The sequence below is a fragment of the Halichoeres trimaculatus genome, unplaced genomic scaffold, assembly GCF_033239565.1.
Source record: "Halichoeres trimaculatus isolate MK-OKI-2021-1 unplaced genomic scaffold, fHalTri1.1 fHalTri1_scaffold_19, whole genome shotgun sequence".
NCBI lineage: Eukaryota > Metazoa > Chordata > Actinopteri > Labriformes > Labridae > Halichoeres > Halichoeres trimaculatus.
Window position 1 is genome coordinate 13,244,455 of NW_027437197.1, and position 19,128 is coordinate 13,263,582.

The 19,128-nt window shown below is 43.7% G+C and overlaps 1 protein-coding gene across 5 annotated transcripts; it reads left to right on the top strand.

Annotated features, from left to right (window-relative positions):
* The first annotated feature begins 343 nt into the window (after nt 1-343).
* pikfyve (phosphoinositide kinase, FYVE finger containing) lies at nt 344-18,423 on the top strand. 5 transcript variants are annotated; one of them, XM_074694691.1, is made up of 43 exons: nt 344-465; nt 1,689-1,885; nt 3,287-3,454; nt 5,359-5,468; nt 5,950-6,121; nt 6,420-6,627; nt 7,763-7,789; nt 8,000-8,089; nt 8,167-8,323; nt 8,772-8,929; nt 9,126-9,237; nt 9,364-9,511; nt 9,656-9,820; nt 9,904-9,966; nt 10,074-10,203; nt 10,293-10,473; nt 10,623-10,697; nt 11,340-11,447; nt 11,535-11,675; nt 11,784-11,910; nt 12,006-12,835; nt 12,956-13,354; nt 13,450-13,550; nt 13,630-13,701; nt 13,784-13,955; nt 14,123-14,301; nt 14,422-14,535; nt 14,670-14,778; nt 14,860-15,014; nt 15,105-15,204; nt 15,294-15,351; nt 15,441-15,566; nt 15,648-15,768; nt 15,857-15,952; nt 16,031-16,111; nt 16,214-16,308; nt 16,392-16,451; nt 16,532-16,708; nt 16,924-17,027; nt 17,102-17,230; nt 17,391-17,652; nt 17,730-17,804; nt 17,898-18,423. In XM_074694691.1, the coding sequence occupies exons 2-43, from the start codon at nt 1,705-1,707 to the stop codon at nt 18,011-18,013; spliced, it is 6,252 nt and encodes a 2,083-aa protein (XP_074550792.1). In that variant the 5' UTR covers nt 344-465; nt 1,689-1,704; the 3' UTR covers nt 18,014-18,423. The 5 variants fall into 5 exon arrangements, with proteins under 5 accessions (XP_074550792.1, XP_074550794.1, XP_074550793.1 ...); XM_074694693.1 differs by having other exon boundaries at nt 9,907-9,966; XM_074694692.1 differs by having other exon boundaries at nt 1,692-1,885.
* The last annotated feature ends 705 nt before the right edge of the window (nt 18,424-19,128 follow it).

Below are 19,128 nucleotides of genomic sequence, written 5' to 3' on the forward strand. Positions count from 1 at the left end.
TTCAAAATATGTGCAAATTGGTTTAATTAGTCTTGTCTTTAAGCTGAAATCTTAGGAAACATATAAAGTTTCATGGTAATTTCAAGTTTTCCACAAGTAAAATAGTTTAGTTCTGGTTTGACAGTGTGTCTGATTCTGTGTGTCAAAAATGTCATGCTTATGGTTGCTGCAGAGGCCACAATGTGACTTCAAGGCTTATCAACAGGGCCATCTGAATGTATCTTTTTAAATCCGTAACAGTTACCAAATGTTGTACTGTGAATAACCTGAAATAACTCCTTATATCGTGAGAATTAAGTAGCACGATCGATGTTTCTGAGTGTGATTACTGCTGCCTGCTCTGCTGATCACAACAGTTGCATTCAGTGCGGGTATCATTGGGAGGACTCGGCTCTTTCTGGTGTTTTAGAAGTTCTGGATGTCGGAGGTCTTCATCTATTGATGTCAAATTCATAAAGTGAATCGGTAATTTGTACTTTGTTCGCTGTCATTGCATTTCAGTCATATTTACGGGGTCAGCTCTCCTAAGAATTAAGTTGTAGCTGACTAGCATAGGAAGCTAACAGTGGATAGCTTGTCTTATTGTAATTTTTTAATTCGCTGTTTATGTAAAATAGTAATTATATGGACTAGTTATTGAATAAAATCTATACAGATATTATAATTGTCGTACAAATCGATTTTTCTATCTTACATGTCGGTTAAAAAATCGAATTTAGCATTTAGCTGAGCTGCCTAACATTATATTTAATAGCTGTCAGCTGCCGGCGAAGTAAAGCAACAGTCAGTGACTTAAAGATGTGAATTCTGTGGAGCTGAGATACGTCTGCACACCACAGCGGTAGTGAGCAATATTTTGTGTACATATGTGTGTAATAGACTAGTTGATAAGGCGGCGTGTAGCTGTCAAACAGTCAGGAGATAGTGGTCACGCTGCGGCCTGTTATGATCACATGATGAGTTGAGAATGTGATGCTGCTACTTCTGCTATTTCATACACACGATTTCATTACAAATTGTGAGTTTGTGTCTTCATTAAACTGATACTGAAGGGGGAAATTTAAAGTGGATGTTCCTGTTTTGGAATTGTTGGTGTTAGTTGAACAAGAATGCAGATTTGAGTAGCGGATCAGGGATAACCCGGCCGACCAGGGGCGGGTGCAGACTTTACTGACTCAGGTGGCTAAGCCAGGCAAATAGCTCATGCTGGTGTATTTGGGATGAGAATTGCTGTGTAACCCATGAGAGCAAACACCACCTGAAGTGATGCTTTTCACCTGTGGTGGTGAAGACAGCACTGTCCTATTTATGGCTCCTTTCGTTTTCTCTTGCCTGTCAGCATTTGATCTTTTGGCAGAAGGCACCTGCATTACCAGAGGTTTTACTTGATGTTGCGTTGTCAAAACAGGTGGTCTGCACGTGAACAAAGCTTGTTTATAACACACACATTGCAGAATCAGGTTGCATTTGACCTCTGTTTTGCTTTCGGAGGTAAATCACTATTGTTATAATGTTTAAGAAATAAGCAATCAACTCTGCCTGTTTGATTTGATTATAGTGCAGTTAGTCTTCAGTTTAACACATGAAGTGAAGGTTATGGATGCAGGTTTCTGTCATAGTCAGATTAAAAAAACTTTTCAGTGTAATCAGTCACCCATCTATAAGACGTTTCGTTTTTCCTTTTGTAGCAGGACCAGCAGTGAGATGGCTGCTGATGATAAGTCCTCGTCTTCATCGTCGACAGACTGGAGCATGGAGCCGCCTGTCCTCTCTCCCACAAGCCCCTCCCACCTGACCCAGTTCAAACCACTGACCCCGGAGCAGGATGAGCCACCTTTGCGCTCTGCATACAGCTCATTTGTCAACTTGTTCCGTTTCAACAAAGGTTAGAGACACACAAACATGCACAAAGACAAACAAACATCTAGTTTAGATTATGGATGCAGCCTCCTTTTGTTTGTTGAACATTCGCTGTATGTCTCCCCTCACTTTGTACTCCTCACGTTTCCTGTCTCTCTTCAGTTTTTCAATCAAATTAAGGTAAAAAAGGAGCCAGAAAATTGAAGAAGGAAGTAGAAGTAGCTGTTGGTGTTTCCAGCTTGTGGACTGGGCATAAAATAATAATAAAAATAGTAATGGGAGTACTCTCAGACTTGCTCTGGAGTTATAAAATGAATCTTTGCCTTCATTTCTCTGCAGGTTTCTTAAACAATTTATGTCTGTTTACAAAAAGAGGCTCCATGTAAGAATTCTGCTCTGGTGTGACCCAGTTCTTAGTTTCATTATCTTCAGATTCACCTCTTTAGGAAGAGTTTGTGCAAACAAAAGTGCAATCCTCGTTTCACAATAAAGACAAGTCAGGACAGATTTAGTCTTAAGACTTTGCTCATCTTAAGTTTCATCTCACTCAGTCCTTTAGTTTACAGACGTTCTTTTTCATTAACAAGCTTTGAATTTAGGACAGGGAGTTTTTTTATGTCAAATTGAGGAAGAGAGATGATTCATCATGAAAGAAAGTCTGAGGAATCAAAAAGGTTTAAGTCTTGTAATAAGTGAAAGGTGACAGTGTCTTCATTCTGAGTAACTTCTGTCAATAAGCCAGAAAGAACTGCTTTTTTGATTGTCTCATAGGAGCAAACTTATAAATTTGATACATGTTGAGAACAGTAATATGATTTATTTTGTTCTTTACTGCATACACAGTATAACACAAGCATATGAAGCTTTTAATGGTACAGTAAAGCCTAGAGTGAGCAGTGTTTTCCATCCCTGTACTGCAGTCATAGTCATAAACCACAGTCTTGTGAAGTCATGTGAGAAAAGCTGCTGGTCTGGAGCTGTGCCAGGATCCACAGAGCCACATGACTGCGTGTTTAAAGCCCCTTCTCTAGAGCCCTGCTCTGTGTTCCTGTCTTCCTGTCTTCCTGTTAATTTGACAGCATGGGCCTCAAGCTGAGGTTTCCATCACAGATTTATCAGGTTAGAGTAGATTTAAAACACAGAGTGGGTTTAATTATGGATGTAAAAAATCAGACCATACAACCCAAGCATGCAGATCTCAGGAAAAAAATGATATTTCATTTGTAAAACATTTGAAAAAGAGACTCAAAATTTATGTATTCAAGGACAAGTTACAGATTTGTTTTGTTTTGAGAAAATGTGCCCAACAGTCGGCCTCTGAAATAAGAAAACAGTCAAAAAAGGGTAAAACAAAAGATATTCGTCTGAAATAACCAGGACCTATTTTTTAATAAAAAATAATGTGTCTTTGTGTGTGTGTGAACAGAGGAGGGACGTCCTCCATCAATAATTCCAGAGAAGCCAGACGTGCCGTCCCCCTCTCCTCAGTCAGAGAGGAGGAGCTGTTCCTCTAGTCCTTCACACTCCCTCCACAGCACCAGGACGCACCGGAAGCAGCACCCAGAGCACCACAGACGGACCTCCACTGCTTCGGGTACAACACACACACACACTCCCACACGCACAGTGTAAAGATGATGCTTTAGGTGGAGCCTGTGTAAGTCCGCTCTGATGAGGAACTTTTGTTTAGCTTCTCCCGTGCTGTTTTTCAGGCTTCAACTACTTTTTCAAGCGTTGGGGTAAGGTGCTCTTAAAAACAAACAAACAGTGATTTGTCAATCTTTCACATTTTTTGCTCTTTGAGTAGTTAAAATGAATCAATTTTAGCTCAACGTAAAGTTTCTCTGTCTTGATCATGATCAGATGATTTCCTCAAATGAATCGACACAATCGCAAACTTTAGAAACCAATCAGATGTCCCGTTAGCTGCATGAACTTTTTTCTTTATTTAACATTAGAGATCAGGTGATTATCTTACCTGTTCACTGATTACATTATCCTTAATTCAGAACTCTGTTTGTTGATGTTATAACTTCTGTCTTAAAATAAACCAATCAGAAGCGCTGATAACGCACGCACCACGTCAAGCTTTTTACAGCTTTCTGCATCCAAAGCGCTTAAAAGAGCTTACATGCCATTGTGAGAAAATGATGTTACACGATGGTGCACGTTTACTGAGAGGAGAGAATAACAGCTGTGTCAACACAAACAGCTTCAGCTCAAGAGGTCAATTGATATCCATTTTTAAAGTCTGATGCTGATGATTAGAGGAAGTGAGCTGATGGCCAACATGGGACGCAGAAATCAGACAATAGATGAAACAAGTTCTTCATAATCACATTAGTTCATGCACATTATAATCTAATATGTATGTTTAGCTCAGCCTGTAACATGTAACAGATGGACGTGCTGGTTTGTTCTGCTGATTTACTCACACAGAGACTATGGTCCTGCAGTTGAAGGTCTCACCTTTGGCTCCAGGGATTGATCTTGTTCCTTTTGAATAGTTTTTAAAGATTCCTTGCTGATTCGATGAAATAATCCGTAGACTAGTTGTTGATTATTTGAAGTAGTTGCAGCACTAACCAAATAACTCAAACTGAAGTAGAGAGACATTCATACTAGAGCATGATTCAGACTTGTAGTGTTTTGTCACACTTAGTTTTGGGATGGTTTTCTTGTGTAAAATGAAATGTTTGTTTAAAAAAGCAGATTTTTTTCAGCATTTTTCAGCATTTTCAGGACTTTTTTTTCATATTTCTCATGGATAAAAGAGAATGCCACTGCATCTTGGTTTTGGAGAATGATATATGTAAAAACAGGGCTCTGGTTTAACAGTACAGAACTTGTCGCTCTACAAACAAACTAGAAATGATGTGTTGGTGTTTAATATAGAGTTGTGGAAATATGACAGAGATTTCTGCATGAACAGGCTGTAACGCACACTCTCATGTCTTTTCTGATTACAGTGGATTGGCCAGGTGAGGGTCTCCTGCACTGTGTGGTTTTTACTAAAGAAGCTTTTAGCCTGAATATAACATCTTGGTCTGAAAGAGTCGCCTTACACAAACAGTTTAGAGTGTGTGTGAGTGCATGCAAGAGTGCGTTTGTGTGCGTGTGTTTGATGCATTCTCAATGAAACGCTTCCTATTAGTTGGTTTGCGCTAATGTTTGCCTTTTAGGAACTAATATCTGGAATGATGTTCGTCATGATGCTAACATTTACTCTACTTGTTTCTGTTTTTTGATTTGTGATGTTCGACTCAAAGTTTGGCAACTCCTGGAAGTGATGAAGTGCATTGTCAAATGTTTGTCTCTGAGCTGTTGTAGGCCCTGTTTTGCAGAGAGAGTCATTTATTTCCATCATGGACGTAATTTTATCCTGACATAAGACATATTTGACAATGCAGCAGGATGAGCAGGTGATTTTCCTCTGGTGTTTTATACATGCTCCGTGTCGGCGCTTTTGTGTCGTTTTGTCCAAATGTGTGTTTTCAGACGGGAGCAGGAAGTCAGATACACCTCTAAGCAACCACGACCCTCGCACAGCCGTGCAGCTTCGCACTGCGCTGAAAAGACTGAAGGAAATCATGGAGGGAAAGAGCCAGGTATCTCTTCTGTACCTTTAAAAGCAACGTCTAAACTTAAACATTTTACTACTTGAAGTCCTGAGTCTTGGATTTTTCTGTTGCATATTTGGTTTTTAGTAACTTCACTGAAATGCAGCCTCATGCCCAATATGCTTTGATTTAAACTAATAACTTTTTGGCAGATAATAAAAGCATATTTTGACTGTCAGTTTCTATTTCTGCAGACTTTAAATTGTGTTTATTAAATCACATTAAATTCCTGAGGAGGCAAGACATTAAAGAAAATGAAAATACTCTCCTATATTCTCTCCAATAACTTATGATCCTCAGCTGATCTAATCAAGCAGTCAGCCTAAGAATATTCAACAGAGAAGTAAATTAAGCTTTGCTGAGATATATTTAATTGGATATTACATGAAGGTTTGAAAAAAAAGCCCCATGGTTAACTGAATAACAGCCCTCTTCTCTTTTGTTTTTCCTCTTTGTTTCTCTGCTTCAGGACAGCGATCTGAAGCAGTACTGGATGCCGGACAGCCAGTGCAAAGAGTGTTACGACTGCAATGAGAAGTTTACAACTTTCCGCCGCCGCCATCACTGCAGACTGTGCGGACAGATCTTCTGCAGCCGCTGCTGCAACCAGGAGATCCCTGGGAAGTTTATGGGCTACACGGGTAAGAAACAAAAGCAGGATTTGGTCCCAAGAGGAAAGTTGGCAGTGACTGTAAGCCCCAGAAATATAAACCACATGATTACAAGAAGCAGAGTCAGGAGACAAAATAGGATTCATAAGCAACAAGGAATCTTGTAATGCACAGAAAATTACATTTAAAGGAGTCGCTTTAAAGAAAATCCCCCAAATTTGCAAAAAAAATTGACTGAAATTCCTTTGATACTAACTAATTTCTTTCAGCAGCTAGCTCAGAAAGCTGTCCTTGTTCCCTCTGTCATTTTCGTAATGTATGTCTTTAGGAGACCTTCGGGCCTGTACGTACTGCAGGAAGCTAGCTCTAAGCTACGCTCACTCGGCAGACTCTGGCTCCATTGGAGAAGAGCTGAGCGCTCTGTCTGACTCTCCCTGCTCCATGTGTGTGCTGGAACCCAGCGAACCCCGGACGCCTTCTGGTGGACGGAAAGCCAGCAGGAACATTTTCCTGGAAGAAGACCTGACGTGGCAGAGGTAAACAAACACACACACGCCCACACACACACACTAGGAAATCAAAGGAGGGAAGTCTTGGGTAATTTTTTGTCCTTTTTTATAATTTACGCGTAAAGTAATCTCTAACTTAAGTGCAGGTACTCGCCTGTCAGAGCAAGAACAAAGTTAGCATCTCTTGATTGAATGCATGAATCAATGCATTAAGCTCAATAAAAATATTATTTGACAGATGATGTAAGCAGCCTTTAACTTGGTCTTAAACTTGCAAATGAATCATAATGGTGAAAGAGCCTAGTCTACAGCTGCTTCACATCATTCCAGCATACATAACAGTCCTCCTACTGCCAACATGCAAACTTTTAGATTTAAGTCTTCAGTTTTTTGCACAGTTGTCCCTAACAGTTTTTAAAACTGTTTGGTCCATCCCTCCATACTTCCTCCACCCTGACCCGTCACACACCCCACAGATTACCTGTCTGCACCTCATACAGATCACATCTTTGCTGTGTTGCAGATGTTCGTTTGTGGTGGATTTTATGATTTTGCTTGTAAAGAAAACTCTCTGCTGACCTCTGCTTGCCTTTCCCTCTCTTGGTTTTCTGTCTCTGTTTGTGCTTTTATGTGTTTGGACTCTTTGCAAGGACAGGACACATGGTTCAGGACCATGTTAAAGCACGTTAAACATGTAATATCTATGTCAGCTCGCTCTGACTGACCCTTTATGCGTAAGAATGTGCATGAAGATGGACTCATGAAGAAAGACGTAAACATGAAAGTCTGTGGGTCAGCTCAGCAGCATGTGATCAGACAGTCCAGTGATGAAATCTGTCTCTAATTAAGGATTTATTTAAAAGAAGAAAGCGAATAATTTTGGATGAACAGCTGCAGTAAAGCACGAGGGCTTTCATCTTTCTTTAAAGTCGCTTTTTAAACCAGCTGTTGATGAGTTATATTTGATATTAGTCATGCACAACACAGGATAACTAATAGAGTTACAGGAACAATTTGTTCAAAGGGTGCATGCGTTTCTAACCCATTTTTTCTTGTACTGCTGTTTTGAATCAGTGTGCTTTCCTGCTTAATTTCTCTGTCAACCTGCCTCAAAGAAAATCTTGTTTCCCCTCTCTCTCCCTCTCTCTGTCTCCTGGCATAGAAAAACTCCTATTGGGATGAGAAAGAAGTGAGTTCCGCTGTTTGTTTTATTCATTTTTTCACATCTGTCCAAGCTTTAGCTGTCTGAGCCAGTGCTTTCTAGCTCTTTTTATATTTTCTTCTGCATGCTTGCTTCACTGATCATACATGAAGTGATATATGGTAAAAGTCCATTTGTTATCACAGAGAGATGATAAATCAGAGGTTGTGTGTTTGTGTGTGTGTGTGTGTTTGATAGCATGATTCATCAGGAGCCTCAGAGCAGTGGCCTCAGCTCCAGACTGACAACGCTGCAGGAGGACGTGGTCAAATCTCCTGCGAGGAAGAGGTGGGTCTCTGCTCCATGTGTGCATTGATTTAGACTAAGTCTAAACCAGCTGATGACTCCTGTTTGTCCTCTCACAGGTCCGCCAGTGTGACCACCCTGTCCCTGGACCGCTCTGGATCCTCACTGGTACCTTCCTATGACAGCTCAGTGAGCCCGCCCCCCAGCCGAGCAGTGTCAGGCCCTAAAAGCGGCCCCAAGCTGGACCACAGCGAGGAGGAGAGGAAGATCCTGCTGGTAGCTTCTTGTTCTGTTCCTTCCCAGGCTGTGTTTCTGCACTGAGAGGAAGTGAAACCCTCTGCTTGTAGTGAAGATCACAGATTAAGCTCCTGCATCAGTGTTGTTGTGCACAGTCACTGCTCAAACAGGAAGTGGTTCTGTACAGAAAGCTCTAAAAACCCACAGTAAGCATGCAGCTCTGCAGCAAACAAACTCAGTGATTGAAAGAGTGGAGCGTTTAGCTGCGATAGAAATGGATGTTCTGGTCAGGAGCTGAGACGAGGATAAGTGCTCTCACGTTAAACTGGTTGACGCAAACATGACTGGACTTGAATAGAACATCCTGAAAGCTGACTGTATAAACTTCTGCTGAATCTCTTTTGATAGATGTGAAAAATAAAAAGTCTTCAGAGAATTGTTCTAAAATGTTTCTGATGTTTGATGCTGATACTTCTTCTCCCTGCAGGACTCCTCCCAGCTGAAGGACCTCTGGAAAAAAATCTGCCACAACAGCACTGGGATGGAGTTTCAGGACCACAGGTACTGGCTGAGGACTTACCCCAACTGCATTGTGGGAAAAGAGCTTGTCAACTGGCTGCTAAGGAATGGCACCATCTCCACCAGGTAACAAATAACTTGGCACACGTTCTGCTTAGCAGGGTTAGGGTCAGGGTTTGTTTTCAGTCCTCTGAGAGGGATTGTTGCAGATGATCACAGTCATAGCTGCAGAGCGGTTGTTGCTGTGAGAAGATGATTTTCTGTCGTCACATTTAGCTCCAGGTTGGAGGCTGCTCTGTCTGATTTTTTACTCATGTTGCAGGGCTCAGGCCATCGCCATTGGCCAGGCGTTGGTTGATGGTCGCTGGCTGGACTGTGTCACCCACCACGATCAGCTGTTCAGGGATGAATATGCTCTCTACCGCCCCCTTCAGGTAGTTGTCCGATAAGTAAACTATAAATCAGATAAAGTTTCAACTTTTAGGCTGGAAAAAAAAAACATAAGGAAGGGCCAAAAGAAACTACAGTTTTTGTTATAAATTTCTCTTTTTGGTTTTTAGAGCACTGAGTTCTCAGAAACTCCGTCTCCAGACAGCGACAGCGTCAATTCCCTGGAAGGACATTCAGAGCCGTCCTGGTTCAAGGACATCAAGTTTGATGACAGCGACAATGAGCAGCTCGCTGAAGAGACGGACTACACCATGCCAAGTATGAAACTCATCTCTAACACTTTAAGAAAAACCCTTTTAAGACAGGAAATCCCTTTATTCAACCCACAGAGGTAAAACTTACAGAGTCAACAGCAGCAGAGAATCAGCTCAAGGAGATAGTAAGACCTTCTTCTCTCTGTAGACTCTGCCAGCCCGAGTAAGAGGACGTCTGTTAGTAGCTTCCAGTCGGTGGTGGACAGCGACTCAGCAGCTTCTATCAACCTCAACATGGAGCAAAACAATGTCAACTTCCATATCAAAAAACAGTCCAAGTATCCACATGTGCCTGCAGCCAATGAGCAGAAAGGTAGATATAGCTACAGAAAGAGATCTGTGAACATGTCATACTTTGTGCTCAATCAAACTAATTTTCTCTGCCTCCTCTTCCAGCAGAATTTCTTGTATCAGAGGACGGAGGACAGAATATAGTCATAAGTGATGCTTTTATCAAAGGTAGGAGTTCTGCACACCCTTATAAAGTGATACACACACCTGCTGAGTTTCTCTATTTGCTGTCTGATAAACCAGCTCCCTCTTCTTCCCTCACCTCCTCTCTGCAGAGTCCCTGTTTAACCGTAGAGTCGAGGAGAAGGCCAAAGAGATGCTGTTCACTCCACTGGGCTGGCACCACAGCTCTCTGGATCAGCTCCGAGAGGAGAACGGAGAGAAGAAGGCCATGGAGCGCCTGCTGTGAGTGGAGATCAGAGCAGGTTTAGTGTTTAGATTTAAAGAAGATTTGAAAAGACTTATTAATCTCTCTTCACCTTCTTCATCTCCAGCTCTGCCAACCACAGCCACATGATGGCACTGCTGCAGCAGCTGCTCTACAGTGAGTCTCTGTCTCTGTCCTGGAGGGACATCATCGTCCCCGTGGTCCGACAGGTGGTCCAGACTGTTCGTCCTGATGTTCGTAACTGTGACGATGACATGGACATCAGGCAGCTGGTACACATCAAGAAGGTCAGACACCGACTCATCACATAAATCTAATCCATCATCAATCCTCAGAAAGATACATCTGAATAATTCTTAATGTAGACTTTAAATGAGCTCCGAGTGTCTGCTTTCAGCTGGGTCAGGTGTTGTATCAGTCCGTGTTTGTGTTTCAGATTCCTGGGGGAAGGAAGTTTGACTCTGCCGTGGTAAACGGCTTTGTCTGCACCAAGAACATCGCTCACAAAAAGGTGAGGTAACACTCTCATCTCAAAGTTTGTTTGAAATTATTCAGGCATCCGGGTCTAAAAAACACAACTGTTTCCTGATAAAGAGTAGGAGTTTAAGAGCCATGCAGCCTTGATAGTGCCTCAGAATAAAAACTACACTGCAAAAACTGAAATCTTATCAAGTGTTTTTTGTCTTATTTTGAGTAGAAAATTCCTTTTTAGACTCACTATGAGCCAAATTCACATGACCAGTCCAGAAAAATGTCTTGTTTAAAGTTATTTAAAAACAAAAATGAGGTCTGAATTGCTCGTAACCAGTAAATAAAATCTGCCAATGGAACAAGAGAAAAGTTACTTGTATTAAGACATAGTTCTAGTCTCATGGAAATTTTCAAGCAATTTTTTCTTGTTCCATTGGCAGATTTTTTTTACTGGTTACAAGCGATTCAAACCTCATATTTGTACTCTGATAACTTGAAACAAGACATTTTTCTGGATTGATAAGTTGAAAGTGGCTCATATCGAGTATAATAAGACTATTTTTACTTAAAAAAAGACAAAAACACTTGATAAGATTTCTTTTTTTACAGTGTGAAGAGAAATTAGAAGTAATGTGTTAAAACTGTTAACTGGACGATTGATTTTTCTTTGGCCTGTGATCAGATGAACGCCTACATTAAGAACCCAAAGATTCTGCTGCTGAAGTGCTCCATCGAGTACCTTTACAGAGAGGAAACCAAGTTTACCTGCATCGACCCCATCGTGCTGCAGGTCAGGCTGACAGACAGATCAAACCACCTCTTCATGCAGCTGACCCAGTTTTTCTGCCACGTTGACGTTTTCTGTTTCTCCTTTCAGGAACGAGAGTTTTTGAAGAACTATGTGCAGCGTATCGTCGATGTCAGACCAAACCTAGTGTTGGTGGAGAAGACGGTGTCCCGTATCGCTCAGGACATGCTGCTAGAGCACGGCATCACACTGGTCATCAACGTCAAACCCGTGAGTGTATCTAATGTCTGGAACTGGTTGATTGGAGACCTTTTTTTGAAAACCTGAGTTTGAGTCACTATGAGTTTAAAAAGAATTGGCTTCTTTTTGAATTTGTAGCAAGTCCTGGACCGGGTCAGTCGTATGACGCAGGGAGACCTGGTGATGTCCATGGACCAGCTCCTCACCAAACCTCGCCTGGGAACGTGCCACAAGTTCTACATGCAGCCCTTCACCCTGGCCAACAGTAAGAAGCCTGTCCCATCCCGTCCCATCTTGTCCTGTCCTGTGTGGTTGTTGAACTGTGGTTTTCTCAAGGTTGATATTTTTTTGTCAATCCAGACGAAGTGAAGACTCTGATGTTCTTCGAAGGCTGCGCCGCTCACCTCGGCTGCTCCATCAAGCTGCGTGGTGCTGCAGACTACGAGCTGGCCCGCGTGAAGGAAATCATTATGCTGATGGTGTGTGTGGCCTATCACTCCCAGCTGGAGATCTCCTTCCTCATGGATGAGTTCGCCATGCCTCCCAGCATGGCCCAGAGCACCACCTTCCCCTGCCTGCTGGAGGTGGCCACTGCGGCTGAGGAGGAGGAGTCAGACGGAGGGAGGGAGATTAACAGAGACGGTCAGGACAAAAACGGAGGATCTGAAGTCTCCACTCAGCCTGAGGAGAAAGGTGTGTCCTCAGAGTCAGCAGATACAGACAAAAACAAGACTAAATCTCCCCCTGCTGTACAAGAAGAGGACGCTTCCACTGCGGAGACGATGACCTCCTCTCCATTTTCTGGTCCTCCTAACCCTCCTCTCGCCGTCTCTCCTCCGTTTCTCATGGAGGAAGACGAGGAGCTGGACTCCAACACACTGATCGCAGAGTCTGAGGGGGAGACAGGTGAGGATGGGAGCCTCATGAAGGGGGAGTCTCTTAGTACTGAGGACGCAGAAGAGCCACCAACTCCCCGGCTGTTCAGAGACCCCCTGCAGGACGACACAGGGATGTTTGTGGCCGAGCAGGTGGCCTCAACCGACGACCACCTGAAGTCCATCTCTGCCGTCTTCAAACAGGAGCTGAAGGACATCATCCTGTGTATCTCTCCCTTCATCACATTCAAGAAACCCTTCCTGCTCACACCTGCTGGGATGCACTGTCCCAGCCGGGAGTACTTCCCTGAACAAGTACGTAGATTAGTCCAGAAACTGAAATCTTAAATGATCATTCCATCTCTGCAGCTCTAAACTCTCCTGAGATCTCACCATGTTGACTTCATGCTGTGTTTACCTGCCTGTCCCTTTCAGGTCTACCTTTCTCCTCTCCTCAACAAAGACTTTAAAGAGCTGGACAGCCGCAGGAAGCGGCAGCTCCTCAAAGACTCCGCCCCCTCCTCCCTGGTGAATGGACAGACGAATGGAGCTCCTCAGCTGAAGCCCATCGACGTGCTGCCCTCACACAACCTCACCAGCACCCGCATCGTGGAGCAGCTGAGCGGCTGCCAGGATCTGGCTAAAATGCTGGCAGACTACAGAGCAAAGGGGGGGCGAATCCGGCAGAGGGAACCAACAGACCCGTTCATAGGCACCTCGACTCCTGTCAGCAGTCAGAGTAAGACTGGCGAGGCTGCAGGGAAACACCCAGTGAAGGCTGACAGCGAGGAGGAGAAACCGGGCAAACAGAGTGATCTGAGCTGGGCCCCAAAGGTAGGGTTAAAATAATCAAACATTTAGAGTTTCCTGTGGAGTTTTCTCAGCTCTATCTGACACTAAACCCTTCTGTGTCACTTTTCTGTCTTCAGCTGGACTGCCTGACCCCTGTGAACCATCAGAGACTGTGTGTGCTCTTCAGCAGCTCCTCAGCTCAGTCCAATAACGCTCCAAACCCCTGTGTCAGCCCCTGGTAAGATCAGATAAATCAATGATGAATTAAACCTCTTGTTCTTTATGATGTGGTTTTTAAATCCTCTGTCTGCTCTCAGGATCGTCACGATGGAGTTCTATGGGAAGAACGACCTCTGTCTCGGCGTATTTCTAGAGAGATACTGTTTTAGGTACGAGAGGAAGTTAAAATGATCTTTAAGTTTCTTATCCAGCTCTCTAAATATGGATTTGTTTTCTTACTTTTGTCCCCAGGCCTTCATACCAGTGTCCCAGCGTCTTCTGCGAGACTCCCATGGTGCATCACATCCGGCGATTCGTGCACGGCAGCGGCTGTGTGCAGATTGTACTGAAGGAGCTGGACTCCCCCGTGCCTGGGTATCAACACACTATTCTCAACTACTCCTGGTGCCGCATCTGTAAACAGGTCAGCAAGAACAGACACACACAGAACAGAACAGATGGTGAAAAACTCTCCTACTCTTCACAGAGACATTAATCCATTCTAACCCTGTTACAAATGTTTTTCCTCCTTCTCTCTGAATCACATGAAGAAATAATTCATTTTAACTTTTTAACTTCCTCTTTTCTAAGGTAACCCCGGTGGTGCCTCTGTCCAACGACTCGTGGTCGATGTCTTTTGCAAAATATCTGGAGCTTCGTTTTTACGGCCATCAGTACACAAGGAGGGCAAACGCTGAGCCCTGTGGACACTCCATTCACAAAGACTACCATCAGTACTTCTCCTACAACCAGATGGTGGCGTCCTTCAGGTACGGGATCACTACAGTGCATTTGTCAGGACAAAAACCTTCCTGGAGGAACTTATCTGAGACCTTAAAGCTTCTTATATTTCCTTAAATGGAGTTTTTCTCTCTCCTTCTCCTTTTCAGCTACACCACTGTGAGACTGTTGGAGATTTGTCTTCCTCGTCCTAAAATCTTCATCAGGAACCAGGGGCCTTTAAAAACTAACCTTCAGCAGGACCTGAAGGACTTCTCCCAAAAGTATGAGGCATCCTTAAAAAAAGCCTGCATCAGTCTCTTTAGTTCGTAGAGCAAAAAAGCAATCAGATGAAATGTTTATATATGTTTCCTGATTACCCTTCCCCTTCCCCTGGTTACCTGTGGTCTCCTTTCAGAGTGACTCAGGTCTACTTGGCCATAGATGACCGCCTTACCTCCCTAAAGACAGACACCTTCAGTAAGACTCGAGAGGAGAAGATGGAGGACCTGTTTGCTCAGAAAGACGTACGTGTTCCTCCCCTGGTTTGTTTCACTCTCTGGTTGAAGCAGGTTCACGCTCATCACGATGTTTCTTTGTTTGTGTAGATGGAGGAGGCAGAACTCCGGAGCTGGATCGATAAGCTCCAGGCTCGGCTCCAGGCCTGTGGGTTAGATTCTCCTCAACAGCTGCAGGCGGTTCTGGAGTCTCTGGTGATGAAGAAACAGAGCCTGTGTGAAATGCTGCAGTCCTGGAACGCACGGTCAGACTCTTTTAAACATGTTTTAACAGAGGAATGAACAATGAAGTGGATGAACACAGATCTTAATGTCTGTGCTCCATCTCTCTGCAGGCTGCAGGATCTGTTCCAGCAGGAGAAGGGCAGGAAGCGTCTCTCTGTGCCCCCAAGTCCAGGCCGGGGAAGCAGACAGACTAACACTGAGGAGAGCAAGGTCTGAGATATCCTCCATCATCACATTTAGAGACTGGCTCTTTATTTATCTGTCTGCAGTAACTGAGATCCTATAACTTTATGTCACAGGGTAACCTGGACTCCTCTCCTCGTAACCCCTCACCTGTGGTGCAGAATGGGGACAAAGGTGAGCTCTCAGATTGAACTCCTGTTTTTTTATTTTCTCAATCCATCCAACTGTATTTCTGACCCTAATTTGTGTTTTATCTCCTTCAGAGGACCGTCACCTCTGCCCCATGCCCTCCACCTCCTCCTTGCTGCCATCACCTGGAGACCCCGCAGCTGAACCTGTCACTCCTGGTCCCTCGTTTTCCGAGCCAGACTCTGTCAGCATCCCCGAAGGTAAGAACAGACTCAGCGTCTCTAGCTCACAGCTCTTTAAACTCGACCTTCGATAAATGACTCCTGTCTTCTTGTCTTCAGACGTGTTTGATGGACACCTGCTGGGCTCCACTGACAGCCAAGTGAAAGAGAAATCCACCATGAAAGCCATCCTCGCCAACTTTCTTCCCGGCAACAGCTACAACCCCATCCCCTTCCCTTTGTGAGTTATGACGTCTGTGAGAGCAGAAATGTTCAAATTAGTGAAACTAGCTTTTCTGATTTCTCTCTGATTCATTCCCCATGATCAGTGAACCAGACAAACACTACTTGATGTATGAACACGAGCGGGTCCCCATTGCCGTGTGTGAGAAGGAGCCGAGCTCCATCATCGCCTTTGCTCTCAGGTGAGTCCTCTCATCCCTCAGTGTGAGTCTCAGGAGTCTATTGGGATGTGATGACATGTGTCTTTGAATGTCTTTCAGCTGTAAGGAGTACAAAACCTCTCTGGATGATCTGTCCAAAGTGTCAAACACGGGCGGGGATGAGGCTGCACAGGTGGTCAGGTGAGCAGGAAGTCTGAAGCGTTAAAAACCTGACATGTCTGAGGTGTTATTGAGACAGTTGAACCTTTAACACAGAGCTAAGCTGATCTCTTTTCTCCTCAGTGGTGGGGAGAGTCGAGCCAAGAGCAGCCCGGCCAGACCGAGCGAGTCGTCCTCATCCCAGACAAGCAGGAGCAGTGTGGATGTGGATCCCCTCAGTGAGTCTTTAGGTTTTAACATTCACAGCTTTATCTAAAACATGCTTGAGGTTAATGCTCGTCTTTGTTTCTGCTCCGTGCAGAGGATTCAGATTTGGGAGACAAGCAGAAGAAACAGACCCTGAATCCACACATCGAGCTGCGTAAGTCCCCAAAGAAGTAACGTCAGTTTGACTTTTACAGAATTAATTTTCTTAAATTGTAAATACCTTCACTTTTATAGAGTTCTCTGATGCCAATGCCAAGTTTTACTGTCGGATCTACTACGCTGAGGAGTTTCATAAGATGCGTGAGGAGATCATGGAGAGTCCAGAAGAGGATTTTATCCGCTCACTGTCTCACTGCGTGAACTGGCAGGCCCGAGGAGGGAAATCTGGAGCTGTTTTCTACGCAACAGAAGGTAAATGTTACTGCTGTCACAACCAAAACTGAAGTCACAGAGAAACACTAGCTCTATAACTTTTAGCTTTAGACATATGACACATTTCAGTTTTGGATTCATCACTTGCAACACTCATGATGTTCAGTGAATTCACAGGAAAGTGGAAACCCAACACATCTAAGATCTTCTCTGTGACAGTAACCTGACTTGTCTCCTCCTCTGTATCCCATTAGATGACCGGTTCATCCTGAAGCAGATGCCCAGACTAGAGGTTCAGTCTTTCTTGGACTTTGCACCTCACTACTTCACCTACATCACCGGAGCTGTGCAGCAGAAGGTACAAGAAGAGAGACAAAGAGGTCAGAGGTCAGGGGGATGTTGAGGTGACTAACAGCTGGTTTTGTCTCACAGAGGCCAACCGCGCTGGCAAAGATTCTGGGAGTTTACAGAATTGGCTACAAGAACTCTCAGAACAACACAGAGAAGAAACTGGACCTGCTCGTCATGGAGAATCTTTTTTATGGACGGAAGATGGCTCAGGTGAGACTCCCAACAAAGACTTTTGAATTTCAGTACAGGGAGGAGTTCAGATGCTCAGACAGGCAGAAAGAGACATTAAAGCAAATACAGGATGATAATATTAGTGCACTCTCTTTGTTAGTGATCTTCTCTGATTGTGTGCATCTCGTTTCCTCTGCAGGTGTTCGACCTGAAGGGCTCTCTGAGGAACCGCAACGTGAAGACAGACTCGGGGAAGGAGAGCTGTGAGGTGGTCCTGCTGGATGAGAACCTTCTGAAGCTGATCCACGACAACCCTCTGTACATCCGCTCCCACTGTAAAGCCATCCTTAGGGCCGCCATCCACAGCGATGCCTACTTCCTGTCCAGCCACCTCATCATTGACTACTCACTGCTGGTGGGGCGAGATGACGCCACTGACCAGCTGGTGGTGGGGATAATCGGTGAGGGGACAGCAGAGGGTTTGATCTTTCTTCTGTTAATGTCTCTGGGAGCTAAACTCTATCTTTTGTCCTCTCAGATTATATCCGAACCTTCACCTGGGACAAGAGACTGGAAATGGTGGTCAAATCTACAGGGATACTGGGAGGTCAAGGTAACCCTATTTCACCATGTCATCTTATTTTTTCAAGGTCTGTGTGCCAGAAATTAGAGCCTGTCATGACGTGTTTGTGTCTGTGTCGTGTAGGGAAGATGCCCACTGTGGTCTCTCCTGAGCTGTACCGAGCGCGGTTCTGCGAGGCCATGGACAAATACTTCCTTATGGTCCCAGATCACTGGACAGGCCTGGGCGTCAACTGCTGAGCGGTGCGTTCTGGGTCCAAAGAGCAGTAAAGAAACACTCCCCGCCTGACCCTCTATGCATTAATCTATTTCCCGAATTCATGGACCTCCTTGAGACCAACAAGCACACAGACGGCTGAAAATGTTTGACTGTCCAGAAAACAGCACAGAATCATTCCACACAGCAGCTTCAATCTGAAACTGCTGCCTTACAACACAGCTCGGATCACTTTTTATCATGGGACTGTGATGCAGTATTACCAGATCATAATTTATCCTCCTCTGGATGTGTTTTTTAATTTTGTTAGTGCCATTAGTCCAACTGTTTCATGAGGACCTGCTGAACAGTCAGTTTATTGGTTAAAGTTTGGATAACAAACTAATCTGTTTAATTTAAAGTTTGTAAATGTACAGAGATTATGTAAGTATTAAAAGATTATTGATGCTGATTTGTTAAAACGAACATGTCTGGTGTTTTTATTCTTCTTTATTCACATACATAAATATTACATACAAGTCAAATATTTTGGAACTTAAATAAGCTGATGCAGTCAATGAAACTGTAATTATAACATTATCTAATTATTCTTACATTATTAGAAAGCAAAACCTTTAAACATTTACCTGGCACCATGTGTTTCAGAAGAAATAAGATGCACAGAGAGCAGCTAGCTTCAAACAGATTTTATTTTGTACAGTTCATATAAAAGAAGTTGAAAAACAGCCTTCAGCGTGACGTACTGCATCAGGAACTGGTATGAAGATCATCAGACACGTGACGCAGCGATTGTCCAGACTGATCATTTTCTGTTAGACTCAAAATAACTCAAATAAAAATAATTATTACAATTATAATACTGGCAGACGAATTCAGTCTTTCAGCAGACCTTCAAAATAAAATTCAACTGTGCTTGTTAAGGTGTGTGTGTGTGTGTGTGTGTGTGCCGATTCAGTCAAACTGCAGCTAAAGGATCAAATTCGGACTGAGATCAGCAGCACACACTCATCGCTCTGAAACAGGGAGGAGGTGTTGACCTTTTTCATAAAAAGCTTCAACTTCAATATTATATACAAAAGCAGTACCTATGATGACACACACTCTTTCACACACCATAGACTTAAATGAGCAGTCTAGA